This window comes from Cryptotermes secundus, unplaced genomic scaffold (assembly GCF_002891405.2).
Source record: "Cryptotermes secundus unplaced genomic scaffold, Csec_1.0 scaffold693, whole genome shotgun sequence".
Taxonomy (NCBI): Eukaryota; Metazoa; Arthropoda; class Insecta; order Blattodea; family Kalotermitidae; genus Cryptotermes; species Cryptotermes secundus.
In genome coordinates, this window is record NW_019722434.1 from 660,823 (window position 1) to 684,280 (window position 23,458).

The following is a 23,458-nucleotide window of genomic DNA, read 5'->3' on the forward strand; positions in this document are numbered from 1 at the left end:
AAAGCAAAGCACAAATTCATTCGGAACAAAGAAGAAATGTACATGTTATTTTTTGGACCGGACCGAGCTGGTCAGCTAAGGCACAGATCTGTCTTATGATTTGATATCAGGGGAGAAGTATCAGACATGGCAACACTGTAAATCTGGGCGGCAAATATTCTCTTATTAAATACAAATGTTTAAACAGGAAGTATCCAATAAACAGTGCAATAATGGACCATCACAACGAACTCTTGTTGTCATGGCAATGAAATCGTGACTGAAGTGTGAGGTGTGAGCAAAAATCTGGAGCAGAAACAAAAACATTCCGAGAGCCCAGAACGAGGGAATCCCCAATTACTGGTTACAATTATTTTTTACGGCTGACACAACGTAACAGGGGACATTGGCTGTTTATCGCCGTGTGGCTCTGGCTGTTGCAAATAATGACCTCGCGTCTCTTGCTCGTGTGAGGGAGGCCGTTATTTTGAAAGGCGGACCCGAAATCAGAAATCTGTGAAATGTACCTATCTTCTGTCGGTTATTTTCGTCAGGAACCTGACAGGCGACCTTGTCTGTGTTAGTCACGGTTCAATTATACACTGCTAGATGTCGTGGGTGTAGTTGTATCATCTAACTTCAGTAGGAGACAACTTGTTATCAGAAATCACTGCCAGAGGACGCGTCCAATTGGCGACACGGTAATTCCCCGCGGGAATCTGAAAGGCTGGATTATGGATCCATTTCCAGACCAACAGACGCTGGTCTCGTGGCGTTCCAACCTCGCAACGAAGGGGCCGAGCGCCACTGAGCTAAGTTATCCATAATGACTCCTGGATTTCATTATCATTTACTTGATAAGACCTAGAATACACTTCTAACGTGGCGGATACAGATGAATTTCAGATAATAAAAGCAGAACACAGGTCTTCATATAAGCTTAAGCTGTGGCCTGTGACTAAGGCCTTATTCCCTTGCGATAAGCTCCGACGTGCTGCATACCGAAAAGGGGCTGAATGAGTTGAAGTGAGGCGCTGTAAGGCACATTAACTGGCCGCATGAACAGCGACAGCCTTCAGGTAACAATTCGAAAGCTTGGCAACGAAAATATCGACGGCCGTGGAAACAAAACGAAAACGACAAAATAAAGAATTACTGAAGAAAGCAGTCTTCATAGTCACCGCCGTGAAAACCTCAAATCTTACATAAAGAATTATTAATTCATATGTTAATTTTCAATAATGCTCAAACCCTGTGAAGTAAAATATTGGATAACATTAAACAACACAGGAGGAACAGAATAAAATCACGGTAAATATAAACGTTGAGAGAAAAAAAAAGACACATTTCAGATGAAACTGCGTGCGTCTTCAGGGATCTGAGTGTATGGATGAAAATTACTTTTAGATAAACTTTACGACCTGCGAATACTGGACCTACATTACAACGGGACGAACAGTTCTGGTTGTTCTGCGTTCTTCTCACGGCATTTTTACGTACACTGAACTCTACAAACGTGCTGAAACCGACACTGAAGTCGCGACTTTAGGAACACCCTCGGCAGCCTGTGAGTATCAGAGGGCCCAAGCTTACAACTCAGCATATACAACAGTTAAATTACACGACTGAAGTAGGGGCATTATCCTGTCTGGTACGGTAATCGTGCACAGAGAGTTCGATGATAAAATATCAATTCTCTTTGCATCGACTGTCGATACTGTTCATGTCCAACAGCCACACTAGTTCGATATATCAAACAGACACCTCCTCAGAACAATTTAAGATTCTTTATTGACAAATTGCTAATGGCGTAATCTTATTTGTCAATTGTGTGGAAATTACAAATTCTAGCCATTTTGTGTGGCTCGATTATTACAACATTAAACACGATTTTACCTCACTCCTTCAATAGGCTATGTCCGCAAGTGTCTCATTTCAGTTACATTCAGGTAGCTAAGAAAGCAAGCCGGCGTAACACAACTACGTACAATCTCTACAGACAAATTCGGAATCTATCGGCCTCACACTAAAATGTGTTAGCTACTTTATCTATTTAGATTTCATGCATAGCTTTCTATATTGGTGTGAGGTAGAAGTGCACAGAGTAACAGCTCAGGAAACGCCCGAATTTCTTTCATCATATCTGAAACCGTAATACTTCTGAGGAAGGTCTACTGGGTTTAACTGTGCGTTTCGTTTATCTCTACGAAGTTTCTTTTCGATATATTTTTCGCGAGTTACGCGCGATATGTGCGCAGAAACGCGTATAAGTCTTCATGTGAAGTGTCCGTTGTCAGATTTTAACCAAACTTGGAATTTGTCGACAAATGTTTGGGAAACTCAAGTATCAAATTTAATAGAAATTCGTGAAACGGTTCTTTCAAATGTTACTTGAGGACGAACAGACAGACATGACCTTGCAGGTGCATTTTTTCAAGTTTTCGCTATGAACGCGCTGGCAACGGTGGCCAGGCGCAGAACAAAATGGAACGACTTCTCATTCGACATTGACCAACAGCAGAATTATCAGCTTCGGACCCTGAGTAAGTGAATGGAGAACTATCCAGCCACATTGGGGGAACTCAGAAATGAAACGTTCCCAGAACCCGACCAGCAATAATTGTGTTACAGCACTCGGTTGCTAAAAGACCTGACTCGACAATTCAGTTACGTCACTGTCACTGGCCAGTTACACAAGTTGCGGTGGCCGTCACGTTACCATGGTATCACATCGCGAGATAGACGTTTACTAGATGTCGCACCGTTAAGTCCACGGATCACTGCAAGCCCTCCCAAACAAAAAGGGGGAGGGCATCATTGCGCAGGCGCAGACGCAATTTCCGACGTGCATACAAGAGTGGCGTAAGTGACGATGCTTTCTCGACGTATGGAAAACTGTGTACTTATTGAAGCGCGAGGTTTGAGGTATTCGGACATGAAGAACGGCCTGTAAACACGACGCCTTGCCAGGAAGGCGTAGTGCGACTGTGGAGGATGCATCCACACAGAGAAGACTCACTAAAACAATGTGGAATAAACTTCGTAAAGAAAGACTGGTGTAATATGGACTGGACTGGACAGCAGAGAACATGACACACTAAGTGAAAGTGAAGTTCCTGTGACGCCGTCATGGCGTATACAGAGCGTGGAATTAAATCTCCATGTACTTCCAGCTTCGGAATTATTGGAAATATCAGGCTCGCGATTAGGTCGCCTTAACTTCACTGCAATCGCTCCCTGCCTGTTGAGGCAGTCCCAGAAACTTTTTGTACAAATTGTGGCGAATGGTAAAACTGCCCGCGCTTCTACGCGGAATCCAGCCCTAGATAAGCTTTCCTGGAAGTCTGTTTCAGCTAACAGACAGGTGGAGCTCAATTCTGTACCCGCAGAGCAAGGCTGCGTGTTGAACAGCTGCAGTAATCTCACGTTCAGTAGGTCGGGATTCGCCGTGTTGCTGCGGCAACTCCTCTGCCACGTCTGTGATGCGCATAGTCTACATAAAAGACTGCAGGCGGAAAACTGACTCAATCTTTCCAACACAACTACCAGACGAGGGTGCGAGTGTAATTCTAGCAGCATACAGTAATGAAACAGCCAGACGAACTCAATGAAGGAACTGGACAAACAGACTGCTGTGTCCATCCGCATATTTCAACAGAAATCGATCAAATTTGGTTAATACAATAACAATAACTTGAGAATTTAATTTTCAGTCGAGATCGGTTCGATATGAATTGTAACAAATGTGAGCCACCGTGTAGCCCTAACGAGGTACGAAATGTGCGCATAACTTGTGAAGTTGGGCCGTCTGCCCCTCTGTAGTCCATCACCTCGAAAACGGCAAGAACTGCGGAAAGTGTGCCGACACAAAAGCGCATTTCTCTCTACAACTTCTGTTTCAAAATATTTCGCTCCGATAAATACTTAGCGAGTTACGCGTGGGCCTTCAAGTAGAGAGTCCGTTACTGTTGCCCGATTTTAACCAAATCTGGCAAATGTCGACACACCGTAGGATCATTTCCCAGTGTAACATTTAATTATACTCCGTTCAGCCATTCTAGAATTCTGACATGCGGACGGACAGATGTGACGAGGCTCCGGGCCGCCTTTGTGCAACTTTTCGTCAGCAAGTCGGTTCGCAACGCGAAGCACGTCTCAAGAACTCCGGAGCGGAGGCACAGATCCGCTAGAGCACTTCCGGTAGCAATACATGAGACTGGAGCACTCGTCACTTTACTACGGAGACTGCCTATCCCGTAGCTCACGCTGGCTCAGTGCTGTCCATCCTGTACACAACTGTGAGTGCCCTTCGGCTGAGCGAATGTTTAACGCGGCCCCTCTGTGTGTGCGTGAGTGCACGTGTATCTTTCTCGGTTCTTCACCGCTAAACTCAGCGTAGTCTAGGTTTCTATCACGTAATATTTACTAAAATGTTTACAAATATTGTGACATTTTGAGAACCACAATCAATCCAGCTCTACTACTCAACTTGCCCAGGATATGCCGTGTCCCCCCCCCACCCTTTGCAAACAATAGCCGAGATTACTTAACGACGCTTTCTTGACAGCATACATCATGGCGCTGAGCGGTGCAGTGTGAGATATGAGGTGAACGTGACGAGAACTGCCTTCTGAGATGCGATGCCCCCGTAGATCCTGCTGCCTCCATCTTCAGGACAGAACGTGGGTGCAGCTCATTATTCCGAACGTTTGCATGTTCTAGGATTTGTACAAGCTCGTATCGAGCGATGTGTTATTTTCCAAACGACGCGTGCGTAGATGAGACATCTGGTGCACAAAAGCGTCCAGATTAACAAATTTCAAGCAAAGGAATTAACCTGAAAACCTGCCACGTCGCACATGGCTTCCAGCTCGATATTTGAGTCTCTAGAGCACAACACCTCAGATACCGTCACTGTATCAACTCTTGCGCTGTGGCCCGGCGGCCGTCCCTTGTGCCCGTGCTGCATTCAGCTGGACATCCGGTTGCCCGGGAAACCGTCTGCATGCTTCCTCGGGGCCGACTGCAACCACTACAAAGAACGGACGAATCGTAGCAGCCTGGTGGCTACAGCAGTGTCATTACAGCACGACAACCCTCAGTAACCGATTCAACGTCCCTTCACAGACAACTAGTCAGTCAGAAGCCACGCGATGCAATCGATCGCGGGCGGGGGGGGGCGGGCGGACAGTCACAGCAGGCTGCCTCCCTTTGTTCACACGAGGAGCACTGCTTCCACTTCAGCGGCTATGGGAACGAAGTCTCCGTTTTGTCCTTCAGTTTCCAGGGATGGGAACACAAGGCATTCGTAACTTTTCGTGGCAACCATTTTCGAAACTTTGCAGAGAGCAGTTAGCAAGCAGCACACAATTCCGCTTACAGCAGGCCTCATATCCACGGAATTCCACACAAAATGACTCCTCTCTCTTCAATAATGGTATCCTGGCAACGAAGTTTAAGGAACCAATGCAACCAACAGGCAGTAATTAAACAAAAAGCGGAACTTACTGGAAAATAGCTAACTCATACGGAGGTCACGCAGCGATACTGTTACAACTGCAGAGCTTACATAGCTAACTCATACGGAGGTCACGCAGCGATGCTGTTACAACTGCCAGCTTACATAGCTAACTCATACGGAGGTCACGCAGCGATGCTGTTACAACTGCCAGCTTACATAGCTAACTCATACGGAGGTCACGCAGCGATGCTGTTACAACTGCCAGCTTACATAGCTAACTCATACGGAGGTCACGCAGCGATGCTGTTACAACTGCCAGCTTACATAGCTAACTCATACGGAGGTCACGCAGCGATGCTGTTACAACTGCCAGCTTACATAGCTAACTCATACGGAGGTCACGCAGCGATGCTGTTACAACTGCCAGCTTACATAGCTAACTCATACGGAGGTCACGCAGCGATGCTGTTACAACTGCCAGCTTACATAGCTAACTCATACGGAGGTCACGCAGCGATGCTGTTACAACTGCCAGCTTACATAGCTAACTCATACGGAGGTCACGCAGCGATGCTGTTACAACTGCCAGCTTACATAGCTAACTCATACGGAGGTCACGCAGCGATGCTGTTACAACTGCCAGCTTACATAGCTAACTCATACGGAGGTCACGCAGCGATGCTGTTACAACTGCCAGCTTACATAGCTAACTCATACGGAGGTCACGCAGCGATGCTGTTACAACTGCCAGCTTACATAGCTAACTCATACGGAGGTCACGCAGCGATGCTGTTACAACTGCCAGCTTACATAGCTAACTCATACGGAGGTCACGCAGCGATGCTGTTACAACTGCCAGCTTACATAGCTAACTCATACGGAGGTCACGCAGCGATGCTGTTACAACTGCCAGCTTACATAGCTAACTCATACGGAGGTCACGCAGCGATGCTGTTACAACTGCCAGCTTACATAGCTAACTCATACGGAGGTCACGCAGCGATGCTGTTACAACTGCCAGCTTACATAGCTAACTCATACGGAGGTCACGCAGCGATGCTGTTACAACTGCCAGCTTACATAGCTAACTCATACGGAGGTCACGCAGCGATGCTGTTACAACTGCCAGCTTACATAGCTAACTCATACGGAGGTCACGCAGCGATGCTGTTACAACTGCCAGCTTACATAGCTAACTCATACGGAGGTCACGCAGCGATGCTGTTACAACTGCCAGCTTACATAGCTAACTCATACGGAGGTCACGCAGCGATGCTGTTACAACTGCCAGCTTACATAGCTAACTCATACGGAGGTCACGCAGCGATGCTGTTACAACTGCCAGCTTACATAGCTAACTCATACGGAGGTCACGCAGCGATGCTGTTACAACTGCCAGCTTACATAGCTAACTCATACGGAGGTCACGCAGCGATGCTGTTACAACTGCCAGCTTACATAGCTAACTCATACGGAGGTCACGCAGCGATGCTGTTACAACTGCCAGCTTACATAGCTAACTCATACGGAGGTCACGCAGCGATGCTGTTACAACTGCCAGCTTACATAGCTAACTCATACGGAGGTCACGCAGCGATGCTGTTACAACTGCCAGCTTACATAGCTAACTCATACGGAGGTCACGCAGCGATGCTGTTACAACTGCCAGCTTACATAGCTAACTCATACGGAGGTCACGCAGCGATGCTGTTACAACTGCCAGCTTACATAGCTAACTCATACGGAGGTCACGCAGCGATGCTGTTACAACTGCCAGCTTACATAGCTAACTCATACGGAGGTCACGCAGCGATGCTGTTACAACTGCCAGCTTACATAGCTAACTCATACGGAGGTCACGCAGCGATGCTGTTACAACTGCCAGCTTACATAGCTAACTCATACGGAGGTCACGCAGCGATGCTGTTACAACTGCAAGCTTACATAGCTAACTTAGACGGAGGTCACGCAGCGATGCTGTTACAACTGCAAGCTTATATAGCTAACTTAGACGGAGGTCACGCAGTGATGTTGTTACAACTGCATATCTTATATTGCTAACTCGGACGGAGGTCACGCAGCGATGTTGTTACAACTGCAGAGCTTACATAGCTACTGTCGTATCAGATAGCAAGAGACCAGACTGAGATCGGCCAGATTAGCTCCTAACACCTATACAGTTATTATTGTGGCTCAAAGGGCTTGTCGCCAAGACGAACTGACAGGCGGAAACTCGCCAGTAGTTAAGTAACTCTGACTCTGACTGAGCAGAAGTCAGTTGTAAAGTCAGTCTGTGAAGGATGGCTAGGAGGTTGGTATGAAATGGCCAGCAGCCTGGGATGCAGGCAGTTGTAAGGAAGGCAGTCAGTTTTAAGGGACTTGTGAAAAGAAGACTTGATCGGTGCAGAATCCCACTGTTAGAAGCCGTTACCAGGGAACGACTAGTGAAGACTGCAGGCTGAAAAGACTTAACGTGTGCTGTAGTCATCTGTAAGGTATGGAAATCATAAGCGCTAGTTATATAGTTAAGTGTAGTCACTAGTCATGTGTTATCCAATGCAGATCCTGTCGAGTCACGCAGACTCGTGACAATAGTAATCTCGTATCTTCTACCAAGTTTTCGATGTGGCTTTTTTCTTTAGGGTTTCCAATTAACATTTCTGTTTGTATTTCTTGTCTCCCAAAACCGTCCACCATGTACCCGGTCTTCTCGACTTGGTATGCTGAAAATAAGCCCAAGTTCGTCGTCAGGAATGCGGTGCTGTATGCCCAGATAATTCTAGGCCGCGATTCGAGGCCCAGGTAGGCATTCGACACAAGCTACAAATGCCTTACTGTTTGTATGAATACAGACGTCAGCGAGCACGTGCCTCTCCCTCGACTCACTCCCCTGCTGGCGTCTATGTCCCGACAGGCAGGGGCATCTGCTTTGCGTCTAGCCTATGTCATCGTCCTTGTAGGCGAAGTGGAGAGGGCCTCGGCGTCTAGTGGCCGTCTCGTGCCCACCTGGAAAACGTCCTGTAGGATCTCTGAACGCAGAACTCGTGCTTCGCTTTCGGAAGGTCCCCGCTTCAGATCTCGGTCTGGAAACTGGCCATTCCGACTGAAAATCTCCGTGTTTATCCGCGGTCCTCGCAAGTAAATGCCGGGTAGCTGTGCAACCAAAACATCTCTGAGGGCGCGTCATCTTCAGTTCTACTGTCAAGTGGCGATGGGAGACCTCACTGGACACATTTGGTTCTTGCCTACTCAAACACGTTTGTAACTTCGGTGACGGTCGCTTCCTTCCACGCTCTTTCAAGTCATTGCTCATTTGAGGTCGCAGGTTCGATCCCGATCAGGTCATTAGATTTTTCAACTCACCTAATTCTTCCAGCCGCACTATGGCCCTGGGGTCAACTCAGCCTCTAACAGAAATGAGTACCAGGAATCTTCCTTGGAGTAAAGGACGCCGGCGCGCAAGGTTGACCTCACCGCCATCTGTGAACCGACTGTCTAAAAAATGTGGGAGCCTCGACGTCTCACAACCCTATGGGCCTCCAAAGCCTGTTACAGGGACAGCTTTACCTCATATACTGATAGCGGGTGCATACGCGGAAAGCAGTTCAGATGGATGCTTTGTATGTCTCCCCAACAGCCAGCAGTCGACATTCTCAGGCGGCCTCCTTCCCGAGATCGATTGCTACCAAAACAAGTGAGACGCTTCGGTCGTATTGATTTCATGCGCACAGCAAGAGGCTCCCTCGGACGCTCTATCAACTGACGAAGTTCTGCATGAAAGATGACATTCAGAGCAAAAGAAGCTCACAGCACACAAAGCGCCCACTTAAAAGCAATATTTCGTGCTTGCCAGAGATCAATTCGATTGTTATATGATGACTATCAACTGCCAAGGTTACATTTCGCACAGAGGGCTTCGCAATATAATGCAGCTGACATGACGCCGTGAGATAAGTGCATGAAGGAACTGCATCACAGTCTGTCGACTATGCGATAATTAGAAAATGTTTAACCATCTGAAACACATGAGAGATAGAGAGAGAGTGTATGTTTATGGGGCCATCATCTCCTGTCGCACGTTCGTAAAGTCTGAAGCATGAAGTTAAAATATAAATATTTAGAAATTCGGTGTGCACTTCGCAGAAAACTCACGGCGGCTCCACATTCACAGTTCTGCGGCCCACTAAACGGAACTACGTAATGTAGAAACACTGCTTTGCTGTGTAGCCACATCCGCTTCGGCGCTTTAACTCACAATAATGACTTGCGTGTACATTTCCACCCCAAGTTCCAGAACTACGATGAGCTGAATGTAAGTTACATTTCTGTGCGACTCCTGCAGGACAGGAGGACCTGGCAGACGCGGGCCTCAAAGGGCACGCCGACACAAGGGAACGCGTTATGTTCATACAACCCACATCTCCGTCTGCGTTTTACTAGCGACAGTTCAGTGCATGCGTCCTGAAGTACACGTCCCAGAACCTTGACGGCCTTTTGGCAACGACACATGTCAACACGCCATCACCGCTAAGAAATCGCCTCAAGGAAAGCAACACAAGCAAACACAGTAATTAGCCCGGGAGGGAGAGTTCGAGGACTGCGTTAGCAGACATCACTTCGGTGCTCAGCTGCTAGGGACAGGTAAGGCGCAGTAAGGCTGACCACTCGAATTGCGACAAGTGGAATGCCTTGTTAATACGTCATGAGCACCAGCTCACGTCCGCCCCGGGAACTGAAGGCGATGCATCGGGTCAGTGGCCCCAGTGTGCGATCAGTGCCCCTCAAGAAGACTGATCCACGAAAAAATTGATTACAAGCCGGAATGTCGCGGGTTCCATTCCCGATTAGGTAATTCGATTTTCCAATTTACCTAATCCTTCCAGCCACACTATGGCCCTGGGGTCGACTCAGCCTCTAACAGAAATGAGTACCAGGGCTCTTCCTGCGGGTAAAGGGCGGCCGGCGCGTAAGGCTAACGTCACCGCCATCTGTGAGCCGATTTTCTAGGAAATGTGGGAGCCTCGACGTCTCACACTCCTACGGGCCTCCACGGCCTGTTACTGTAAGAGTTTTAGCTTCTAGCCTTGAAGAGAGCTGTAACATCACGAATACAAATCAAACCGACTGAGGCGTCGCTAGCAGCAGATCAAGGCTCCTACATACGGCCGTGCCCGTCCAGACCTGTGCAACATGGCAGGGAACGCACTGCTGGGCTGGGAAACAAAACACAATTTGCAAGATTTGAGGCTTTCACGGCGGTGACTATGAAGAAAGCAGTCTTCTGGGATTTGGCACCGTGTATATGTGGTGTTAACCGACGTTTCGGAGGAACGTATCGCCCCCATCTTCAGGGTTGAAGAAAAAGTATAAGTAAATCTGCAAGCGACAACACCGTGAGACACGGTAAAGCAGACTAAAGGATATACCGTTTGAGCAGAGAGGGAAGGGGATGAACTGCAAGTAAACAAGTGAAAGCAGTGGTGTGGGAGGGGTGGGGGAAGGGAGCCGGGACAAGCGTGATTTTGTGTAGGGGANGGTGGCGAGGATGGAGGTATTCTGAAGCTGAATGCGGTGTCCCAGTTCGATGCTGTGTTCAGCTACGGCCGACTTGTCCGGATGTTCGAGACGGATGTGCCGCTGATGCTCCTTCAACCTCGTGTCCACGGAGCGGCCTGTCTGCCCAATATAGACCTTCCCGCACTCGCATGGGATACTGTATACACAATTTGGTATTCACCATTTTGGTGTGTAAAACTACAGGACAGTAACAGGCTGAAAGTCAGGAACTAGGAGGATAACATTAAGATAAATCATAAGTAAAGAATCTATGAAGTCAGGAAGTGGTCGAAGCCAATTTCAGAGCCTGCCTACGGCCTGTATCGCCATCTAGTGTGGCAGATATGTGCCAATGTCTTCAGGGTACGAGGGCCTACCCCGCAATGGGAACAGCTGTACCTCTGAAACGTCAGTTTGTGGTTCGCTGTACGACAGACTACATAGCCGAGTGGTAGGATGATTGACAATTAATTGGAAAGGACCTGAAAGGAAGCGGTCGTGGCCAACATTTGCCTGGATGGACTGAGGAAGCCGCAATAAGTCCATTAGTTCCCAAATATAAGTGGGGCTATCTGACTCCCAAACTGCACGGCATTACATCCCAGAGGAAAGCGAGCTCGTCTCTTCTGGCTCCCTGTGGCTTGCCTTCACACAAGAATGTCCCACAATGCATGTGAGAGCGCGCTCCGGGGGGCACTGGCCGGGGGGCTATTTTCAGCGAGGAATTGGGACACGCTAGAGGGCACGCCGACAGGTGCTGCCACCACGCGGACATTCGCACCACGGGCGAGTTACCTTGTTTCTGATGATCAATGTCAGAGCTCTCATGCACCCGACGTTTTGTCTCGCAGCGATCCTTATGAAGAATTCTATCTTCTAGGATGCAACGTCGTGTGTCAGTCGAAAGTCAACAGACATTTCGGAAGGACGTGTCGTCTCCATCTTCAGGTGAAAGCAGGTTGCAAGCAGTCTGGCACGGCTTTACATCCCAGAGGATAGGTAAAAAGGTGAATCTGTCCTTGCGCTTGACTAAGTGCACTAGGCTATGGAGGCGTACGGGGGAGTGGCTGTACGAATCCACGTTTTCTTGACCTCGGCCCTAGTTGAAAATGAGTGGTCAGTTTCACGCCTCGGCCGCTTTACTCCGGGGAAAGAGCCCTCGATACGCACTGAATAAGAGGCTTGGTGGGTCCCAGAACCGGTCAGGATGTCGGGGAGAAAATTCTTTACGCTACCGGGACTCCAACCCCGACCCCTTCTGTCTTCCAGCTGTAGCCAGTCGCTTTACCGACTGTGCTACCCCGGCTCCTTTAAAAGGTAAAGTTGTTCCACTGTTTGATCAGTTAAGCACACTATTCCATGAAGACATATGGGGGAGTGGAGGTATAGCTCCAACTTTTTTGACCTCGGCACTGGATGGAGGTGTGACCAGCTTCAAGCCTCTGCCGCTGTACCCATTGGATAGGAGGCTGGGAGAGCCCCGGAGTCGGTCTGTACGCTGGGGAGAGAGAAATCCTGCACTGCCGGGAATCGAGCCCGGGCCGTCGAGCCCGCAGCTATACAGAGCTATCCCGGCTCCCCCCGGTGATAAAACTCTTCAAACTGTGGTCTCGCCCCCGAGTGGCATACAGACTTGTCTCACAACCGCCACGGCACGCCGAGACGGACCAGCACGCTGCTGGTGGGCGCTCTACGTAACATAGGCCTATACCACTTCCAGCCGCGGAGGATATGGAGCAGAAGGTTCTCCGTGGTCTTCCTCAGCCCGTCCAGGCAAATCAAGGGGTATTATTTCCATCAGGCCAAGACCGCTTCCTATCAAATCCTTCCCAATTCATCGTTCATTTATCGTCCGACTAGTGGACGCTGTACAACAGCCCGAAAGAATGACGTGGAACGTTCAGTGGGTAAGGATTCAGAAGGAGGCGATGTGGCCTATACTTGACGCCTGCCTGAGGAAGGGTGAAATATCACGAACACAGCTGATTACTTGGCCGAAATTCGAACCCGGTACCTCCCGACGCGCTATCGCTATCTAATCAGCTCAGAATTGCGACGATCTCCATGACAAGAGACACGAACTCATGACTATGGGACTGCTGCAAGCTTGTCCAGACACATCGACAAATGTAAGGAATGCCTGCAGGCAATGTCAGGAGCTGCCGGTCCCTCAGATACTCGAAGCTTCGTCACCGTGGTCACTGGTCCCTAGCAAGCCAATTCTTATCACCCAATTACATTTCTCTCAGATCCATTGTAATACGATCCTCCAATCCATATTTACATCTCCATAAACCTGTTCGCACTTCTCTCCCATGCGTGCTACATTCCCTGCCAAGCTCAGCCACTTTCAGTTCTAATTCTAACAATAATATAATTAATTAAAATAATTATTATATACTCATGTAATTACGTATATAAATAAATAATCGACTCTAGAATTGTAACTAGCGACCAGACAGAATTATATACAAACAAGGTGCTACGTAAAGTCTGTGTAAATAACAGTGAAATGTTTTCTGCAGAGCAGATCACACATTTCGATGTTGCGTTTGGCACTCATAATTCCGCGTAACAGCCCTGTGCAGAAGTTGCGGGCCATCAGCCCAACGTGTGCCCTTGTTGCACGGATATGTTTATCCGACTGGTGTCTTTATTATGAGCTCAAGTGCTTGCCACTTGGGTGCGCTGAAAGCGGCATCATAATTAATAGCGAGGATATGCCCCAAGTAATTGCCGCAGTCACTTGTATCGATATCTCGACAGCGGAGCACGGCACGCTCCTGTTAACTCGACGCTCCCTTTCAGCCAGACACGACATCAAAGCATTTAAGTGGCACGCATATGAGTCTGGGCTTTCAATGCAGTCCCACTGCCGACTAACAGCTGTGTAATAATAACAGGTTTCCTGTGCGGTCCGCGCCGGGGTTATATAACGAGGACTAGTAAGAACATTTATTAGAATCCACTCCCTATTCAGAAGTGAGCGTTTGAGCGCCAACGTTAAACTAACCCTCCCTAAGGCACTGACCAGATCAGTAGCGACTTCTGCTTGCCCCGCCTGCGAATTAGTGGCAGACAGCTACCTCCGCACCACTGGAAATTTTCCAAGGTGCACACCGGTTCGTGACTTGCACGCGGCTTTGAACCTTCCGTATGTGTGCAGTCATACATATTCACGGGGAGGAACATGTTCGCGGTATAGGGCAAGACGAAGCCAGACACAGAAAGTACAAGAGGCTTAAAATTGGAGGCGGTCAAGCATACGACCATTCAAGTGACTAGGCTGCCGTTGTAGCGTGAGCTACTTAAGGTACCATGCATTGTACATGTAAAACTAAATACTATGCACACATTGCAATTGCCAGACTATGATCCATATAAATGATTTGTACTGCTGACTTACTTACTTACTCATGGAGCTAAGCCCTTCTTGAGGAGCCGCCAATTCGGCAGCTACTCAAGAATTTCCCAGCATTTTATGGAACCCGAAGGTTCATTACCGTGTTCACAAGAGCCCTCCACTGGTCCCTAATCTGAGCCAGATCAATCCAGTCCATACCATCCCATCCTATCTCTCTAAGATACATTTTAACATTGTCCACCCACCTACGCCTTCGTCTTCCCAGTGGTCTCTTTCCTTCTGGTTTTCCACCAATATCCTATATGCATTCCTCTTCCCCCATTCGTGCTACATGCCCTGCCCACCTCAATCCCCTTGACTTTATCATTCTAATTATACTTGGAGAAGAGTACAAGTTATGAAGCTCCTCATTACGTAGTTCTCTCCAACCTCCTGTCACTTCATCTCTCTTCGGTCCAGATATTATCCTCAGCACCCTGTTCTCAAACACCCTCAGTCTATGTTCCTCCCTTAATGTGAGAGACCAAGTTCCACACCCATACAGAACCACAGGCAAAATATAACTACATCACTCACGCAACCATGTCTACATACCGACAGCTTCGTAAATAAAGGCCCGGCCCATAACCACCATCACGCGCAGCCGCAATGTGCTCGACTTGACTTGACTTTCCGACCCCTCATCGCTGTTTCTGCGCATCACGTTCCTTCCTCCTTAACCCCACCCCTTTCTTTATCACTTGTCTTCACCTCTGCTCTCTTGCCCACGTCTCTCCCTAGTACCGATCAATACCACAGAGCGCCACCTGTCGCAAACAGATTCTTGCCCATAAAGCATAGACACACGGCAGAAGTTCAGTCTGCACAGTGGATTGGAGGGGAAGTAAGCAATGCCACATGACACCTCTCGGTATACAGACAAAAGCTACATCCCCGCTGTATGTAGACACTGACATGCTGCAACTGTAAGCTGGTGTCGAGGCTGCAGGCATGCAGAGGGAGAGAGCGCCCTCACTGGCAGAGGCCTGCACCCCCTCCCCTGAAGCACCAAGTCAGTTTGTCTCTGAGCGCATGTTCACAGCACTCGCAACGGCAGTTCAGCTCAGGGGGGCCGAGTCAGAACGAAACAGAATAATGGCCATCACAAGAATTGTATTAAAACTCGTGAAGCGAAATAGCTGCATACAGATGACATGTACCGCTGACTATGACCGCGACAAATCACGGACCCGTCCTCTCGTCAGAGGGCGTCCCACACCAACAAAACCGCAAAATCTGGTCTTGGGCCTCAGATGGGGCTTGGCACCAGGCCAAACTAGCCGACTGACCGTAGGTCGTAACATAGCTTTAACACTGACTTTTGACTTTGATTAGCAGTTAGAGAGCCGCTGGGGTTCCGTCATAAGCTGGTAGCTGAGACGGGGGACAGTTCGGGAAAAACATCCATCGTTGGAAGCCGCTACCGAGCAATGGCAGTGAAGACACTAGTGTGTGTGTGTAACAAGTCAGGCGTATGCCAAAGTGTGCAATAAATCGAGTCTGCAATCCAACCCCTGTCTACAGTCACTCTACACTTGGCAATATCATGTTATAGCCATGCCAATAATGACCTTATAAAACGCACTGGACGTTACCTGCTCGGAGCGCCCGCCCTTGGCCTCCAACAGGACGTCACCGTCTCCGGACTCGAGCAGGTCCACTCCCCCGGCAGACTCCCTCCGACTCGTCGTCTCGAGTTCCAACCGCTCTTCGCCGCGGTAAGTATCCAGCTTCTTCAGATCGTCCAGGAGGTTGTTCAGCACGCGTATGTCCTTATCGTCGATGTAGCGCGGGGTGGTAGCGCCTGGAGGCGGGCTACACTCGCCCGCCCCCGTCAGCTGAGAGTGTGGTGCCGTTGTTGCTGTTGTGGGCTTGCTTGCGCCTGCACCACCTCCGGTGGGGCTTTCTCCTGGACCCGGTTCCGGGCGAAGCTTAAATGACATTAAATCTCCGGGTAGATGGGGCACCGTCACATTGCTGGAGGGGCTGCACTTTAGGGCGCGCGGGTCGCGGCGGGCTTCGCATTTCTCATCACGCTCACGTGAGCAGTGCGACAGCGGCCCGCCGCATTGTGCGTCCTAGCAGATAAGAAAACATCGGACGAATTGTTGCTTATAATTGACAGGCTGAACACATGGAGAGCTCTGTGCTGGACACACCGACTGCATTGTTGTGTTTTTTGGTTTTGTAAAGAGAAAGAGCTCGATTTAGTTTCACTTACACAAAGGAAAGTCGCAACATTGCCGAAGGGCCCACGATTTTCCCTGCAGTTCAGAAAAACACGGACGTTGCCATAGCAACCCAGTGTGCGCTAATGAAGGTGATAACAATTTGGTGGTCGTTGTCTAAAACGACAACATACAAAATTGCATGAACAATTGTGTGGCGCCTTTGAGTGGTTACTGAAGCTTAACCTATCCCTCTGCAGGCCGCATCCTGGAAGGATGCTGCACACATGTGACTGGCTGCCATTCTTGGGCAGATCTGTGCACTCTCACGTGACTGACAGACACGGAGTGGTTTGCTGTTCGTAGATGCGCAATCTTGCCAACATTTAATAAATTACTCCCCGCACACAAAAATTCGTGGAAATGCAAAATCATGTACTGAGGTTCAAGAAAACAGGTTTGCAGATTGTGCGTGCAGTTGACTAGAGACATAGTGTGGCATGCAGACCCACTGCAAAGTAAAGAGGCGCCAATACAACACCCGCTGCTAGAAAACAGCTCTGAAGACGTTGTTTCCCGGGTAACGAGAGAACACGCATTACTGGAAGACGTTTTCTGGGCGGTCCGTGTCGAGGCTATACATATAACAAAGACTGTAGTTCAGTTGTACTTAATACCTCCACCGTGACTCTGCGAGTCGTAGGGGGCGACGAAGAGGGAAGCCTCAGATGTAAGACAGTAAAATATGGCCGTGAGTCCTAGGGGACTCGGGCCCGAGAAAGACTGTACTGGCAAGGGTCAGAAACATATACAAAAGATAGACCCGTCCTCTCGTCAGAGAGGACGCCTCACAAAAACAAGACCGTAACTGTCAAACAGTAATATATATCTGGTCATGAGCCCCAGATAGGGCTTGACACCAAGACCTACTGACTGACTGACTGAGTGACTGACTGACTGACTGACTGACTGTCAGTCGCAATGTGACTTTCAAATTTTGAGTTTTAGTTATCAGTGGAGAGAAGCTGGCAGCTGAGGCCAGAGACAGTTCAGGGGACCTAGATGAAGAGGAACGTCCGCCATTGTAAACCGCTACCAAGCAATGGCTAGTGAAGACTGAGAAGAGTTTAGTGTGCTTTAATCACAGCAATATTTTGAGTGTGTAATTTAGTAAGACTTGTTATTTGTAGTTACGAGGGTAAATCCGATTACCAATCCACACCGTCTATAGTCGCTTCATGAGGCGACATTTTTATCATTATTATTATTACTTCCCTTGAGGAACACATGTATCTAGCGCATTGCGTTAAGCAATCCAAAGTGCCGCCACAAATGCGCAAGCGTTCTGACACTGTTTACGTCAGGCCCTCCTTGAGACTACGAGTTTCCCGTTCAGACGACAGGAACAAGCATATAAAAATACGTCCCAATTGTTTAGAAACGAGAATCAGAGAAGTGTCGACATCTGTAAATGGAACCGACATTGATAGACCTTGTCCTGTTCAGCGAACATCTTCTGAATGGTGACAACTGCAAGGCCTGCCAACATGAACCAGGGCAGGTTTACGGCCCAACTGCGTGGGCGCTGAACAACCAAATACGTGTTATTTTAGACACGCACTGGCCGCTCCGTGAAACTCCGAAGGTTACATCTGGTTGCTAGGAAAATCGTCACAGTCCCTAGTTTCTTCGTCTAAAACCGGCAAAAGAAATTTGGAATTCCGCGAACAAAAAAATCAGCTACTCAGATCATTGCTGGAGCAGACAGCCTAGCACGCATGCGCCGTGTGTACTCAAGCTCTGTGGTTCTTAGAACAAACAGTCTGTTAAGTATAAAATCTTCACTTCCGACGCAAGCTTCGAAATTTGACACGGTACCTACCACATCGCCAGCTTGCTTCACAGTCCTTGGGTCATGTTCCGGTAGCTTACAGAACGTTAAAATGTTCTTCCCATTCCTACTGCGTTCTCATACAGAATTCCTTGCAAAATGCTGAGCAGAAATTGCGAGGGAATTATCCTTCCGCCTTCAGCTCAGTCTTACCAACACAACGTCTCAGCACATCAACAAAAAGCAACGTTCAATCATCTCTCTCGCTGCTGCCCCTGCGCAGTCATGATTCGAGCAAACGCAACGCCCTCGTGCTGAAGAAGTTGCCGCATCGCACGGCGGTAGCATGAGATTTGGCAGACGAAATGTTGATACCTATCTGTCGAACTAGACGTCACATCTGAGGACGGTGTGAGCTGGCAACACGTGACATTTCCTGGATGAGTGACGGCTCCAAATTGGAACGCAACAAGATGGCGCACCTCACATCACGAGACGCAAGCTTGAAACGCTGAATTGAAGACAGGTTTCATTATGCGCCCCGCCTCTTCTTGGACGTACAGGGATCGACTCTCGGCACGGGCGACGCATTCTTCGTCTTTTAATCTGATCTGACAGACAGAATCACATACTTAACGTGGAGTGGGACTGCGATACTAGATACAGCCGAAGGCATTACAGAGAATAGTTGCCTTATTCAAAGATACCTGAGATGGCGTTATATCCTTGTTGAAAAGAGGTAAAAATAGCAGTAATGGTAAAAAACCGTTGCCCACAAACTGCTCCACAAACTTCAAACCAACAGCCACACGCAGTTACTGCTATGGCAACGCCAGTGTCCTCAGTAATTGTTGGACACATCACTGTGCCATAGCAACGAAACTCAGAAACTTGGGGACAGGATAATTCGGCAATGTTGCGACCGTGTTTCACAACCTGAAAGCAGCACACACACACACACACAAAAACACCAGTCACGTGACATCTACCGCACAACACTCGCTCCCAACAAGCGCCACTGCAGGTATGGCCAAGAGACTGCAGCAAACTGGCCGAGCGCGCTGTGCTGCCGCGAGTGGGCGAAACTGCAACTCCGATCCATTCTTACGTACGTGCCGTGCCAAAAACATTTATCCTCCAAGCAATCGATTTTCATAAAAGGCAATTTCAGTGAACTCTCGATGATCCGGCTACAGTTAATCCGGATGCCGAATAATCCTCATCAAAGTATGAAAAACGCTGTTCACAGTTGAGTACATACTTTAAAAGACGCGTGGAATTTAGGAAGGCGAATGAGTCACTTGTCTGTTCAGACAAAACTTCACAGTTTCTTCAAACTTGCATTATTACGTTCAGAAACAAGTGCATCTGACTCCGGTATCGATGAATGAATGTACTGTCTTTTTGTAGTTTTAAAATAAAAGCTCTACAGTGGATTCTTTATTTATTTTCATCAGCACTACTTATACTACGTATATCATTAAATTTTCCATTTATTTGTGTCCCATTTTTTCTTCTACGGCTGCCTTTTGCTTCACTAATTTGGATTATTGCTTAATCCGGAGGACCTCCCCCCACAATTCGCGAGAGAGTACTATTATCACTACATACAGAAGCCATTCCAATAGTGGTATTATCTGAAACGGGAGGAACATGTAGCACGAATGGGTACAATGCATACAGAATTTCGGCCGCTAGAACTGAGGAAAAGAGACAACGTGTGCCACCTTATTCCCGGTTACATAAGAGGTAGGTCGTACCTTAACGAGCAAAGCAACTGTAAGCTTCCGCAATTTCTGCTGGTTGAGCCAGTCCAGTCCTCACCAGCAAAGTCGTGCTTTGTTTCAACACTTATGATCATATTTTATTCTTTCCAGACTTTTGCGTGTACTGAAATGGCGCCTCCTCTTTGACGAGAGGACGGGTCCGACTACTACAGGTCATTCACCCTCCACTGGGGGGTGACTGTGGTCTGCAGACTGCATTGCCCGGGGTTGGGTCGGTGGACTGTGACTGTTCGTTGTGTGCGACGTTTCGTCCGAGTGACACAGAAGGGCAACATAAAGCACGAAAAATGTGTCACGTTCGCGGGACTGTGCTTTAGTGCGTGCTACGATCAGCTTCACACCGGTGGATACGAGTCCGATGCTTTCCTCAGGATTCATCCGTTTAACCCTGCAACCTGTGCGCCGACATGGTGGGAAGCACCAGCAGTGGATGCATAATCGCCCACTGATCATTACAGTGCGACAGCGTTCGGAATGTATGCGCATTGATTTGACGAGTTGCGCCACGCTCCACAGGGGGCAGCACTGGCGTGAAAGTAACTGCAGTGTTGCAGATATGTCAGGCGCAATATGAGTGGCCGCAACGCGCTTCGCAGCTGCGGAAACACGACGACAGGCGCCTAGCAAATCAACTACATAGACCGCCAGTCCTCACTGAGGCTTTCGTGGTTTTCCTCAGTCCATCCAGGTAAATGTGGACATTAGAGAACGTCCGCTCCTCACACATCCCTTTCCATTCACTAATAATCAGGGCAGTGGAGGAGCTGAGGTTGTCAGTCGCTGGCTCCTCTCCACAGAGGCTCGGGTTCAGTCCCCGTAACTTCATGTGAGTGGCATGGGGCACGGGTTTCCAGGCGACGTTTCGGCTCCTTCTGTCTTGGGCTCTTTTTCAGACTGCCAGTATCCAGACTGCATGACGTCGAATGGTGAGACGCCAGTGATCGATTGACTGGCATTTACCTTGAGGGACTGAAGAAGACCTCGTAAACCTCAATCACGATGTGGTGTCGCGACAGAGATTCGAAACGAGCACCTCCCAGTACACGTGTAGAGCATTACCTCTACAGCAACCTCATCCACATCCGCACCTGAGGCGTGCGGCAGCCCTGACCAGGCATATTATCGCATCCTCTGTCCCTAAGTTGGCGTGGTCACACCGTTCTACCATCCCACGTTATATGCCAAGTAAGGGCTGTGTAAAGATGACAAAGTGCAACAGCCGTCGCTAGGCAACAGCTCTGTGAACGCCCGGTTTCCCCGGAAACAAGAACACGCAATAATAGAAGAGACGTTTTCTGTGCAGTCCGGGCCGGGGCTATGTAACGAAATTTGGTATTTCAAAAAAGTGTGGTTTCAGGTATTTATACAAGTATGTATAGCTGTAGTTATAGTGACATAGGTAATGCCCGTGTGCAGCAGGGTTTGTGCTGTTCTGTGTAGGTAGTGGCCTTGCGAAGGGCTGATCCCCCGTCCAAGGAACCCTACCGACTGTGTATAGGATTACGAAACTGAAAAAGCGGCCAGGGCCCAACAAAGGGCTCTAGAGCCACTGATGCATGAATAAAATGAATGACTGACGGCCTTCAGAACATTTATTAGAACCCACTCCCTATTCAGAAGTGAGCGTTTGAGCGCCAACGTTAAACTAACCCTCCCTAAGGCACTGACCAGATCAGTAGCGACTTCTGCTTGCCCCGCCTGCGAATTAGTGGCAGACAGCTACCTCCGCACCACTGGAAATTTTCCAAGGTGCACACCGGTTCGTGACTTGCACGCGGCTTTGAACCTTCCGTATGTGTGCAGTCATACATATTCACGGGGAGGAACATGTTCGCGGTATAGGGCAAGACGAAGCCAGACAGAAAATATAAGTAACAGATAAAGCTACCCCTGTAACAGGCCGTGGAGGCCTATAAGTCTGACACGTGGAGTCTCCCACATTATCTAGACAATCGGCTCACAGATGGCGGTGAGGTTGTCAGCCTTACGGGCCAGCCTCCCTTTACACCCAAGAAGATTCCTTGTATGCATTTCAGTTAGAGGCTGAGTCGGCCCCAGGGCCATAATGCGGCTGGAGGGATTAGGTCAATTGAAATATCAAGTGACGTCATCAGTAATCGAACTAGCGACCTTCCGTCTTGTAGTACAGTGCCACAACCAACTACGCGACCGCGTGCCTCCCAGACTTAGAAAATACGAGAGGCTTAAAGTTGGTGGTGGTCAAGCTAACGGCCGTTCAAATGACTAAGCTGCCGTTGTAGCATTAGATAAGTAAGACAGACATCAGTTTTCCAAACCCTGGACTGACAGAGGACTTGTATATAGTGCACAAGAAGATTTTCTAAGACACAAACCCAAGATGTCACATAAGAACAATAACCGCAGGGGTATAGTTTCAAAAGAAAAGAGAAATCTCTGGTCGGGCCCTCTAGGGGCTTGGTGCCAAGACGAAGTGATTAGCGGTAAACGGCCTGTCTTGTCTGAGTTGTTCAGTCAGTTGGGAGTTGCAGTTTTGTGAAGTGAGAAGCTGGGAGCTGAGGCCGGGGACAGTTCGGGAACGTCCGCTTTTTTAAGCCGCTACCAAGCAATGGCTAGTGAAGACTGAAAAGACTTACGTGTTTTGTAGACACAGTGATCTCCCGAATGTGTAACCCAGTGATTCTGTCGAAGTTATTTCTATCAACGAATGTAAGTGTCCAATAAATCCGATTACCAGTCGAAACCCGTTTGTAGCCACTCAGTCACGTGACAATACCATATGTAGAATCTCATTCAGCCTAACTCGTAACAGCCATCAATTCTCCCACTAAGAGCACACTGCTAACAATATATCTCAGGCGCAGACCGAATAATCCCTTGAAAAGAACTGCACATGGCTCTGTTCTTGTCCAAGAGGAACTAGCAAGACAACAGGTCGCCGTTTTGCCGTGCCCTCCGTACTCACCTGATCTCGCACCGTGCGATTTCTTTCTCTTTCACCGCGTGAACGCAAAGCTACGTGGTAGTAGATTTCAGCCGTCCGAGGGAGTGGTAATTGCCACAAGAGACGCCCGTTTCAGCAATGTTTTCGGCAGCTATATCAACGTTAGCAGACTTGCATAGCGGCCAACGGCAACTATTTTGGGGACCGATGTGGATCTGCGTAAGTGTATGTGAATACCTTGTAATATGATACGATGAAACCACATTCCACGAACTTAATGACTCTACCACGTATTTAAAGCTAGAAGCCAAGCACAAGACATGAGCATGCAGCTGCAGAAACAAGCCCCA

At 48.5% G+C, this 23,458-nt stretch overlaps 1 protein-coding gene across 6 annotated transcripts in view; it reads right to left on the bottom strand.

The window, feature by feature from the left end:
* LOC111861471 (potassium voltage-gated channel unc-103) overlaps positions 1-23,458 on the bottom strand; it is a 164,757-nt gene that overhangs the window by 96,169 nt on the left and 45,130 nt on the right. Inside the window, exons 1-2 of one of the 6 annotated variants that reach the window (XM_023846085.2) lie at positions 19,388-19,433; positions 15,995-16,561 (exon numbers count right to left, since the gene is read on the bottom strand). The exons of the other annotated variants lie outside the window; for them this stretch is intronic. Coding sequence (XP_023701853.1) covers positions 15,995-16,342 — 348 coding nt within the window. The 5' untranslated portion in view covers positions 16,343-16,561; positions 19,388-19,433. Of the gene's footprint in view, positions 1-15,994; positions 16,562-19,387; positions 19,434-23,458 lie in introns of those variants that run through there. 6 annotated transcript variants of the gene reach the window in all.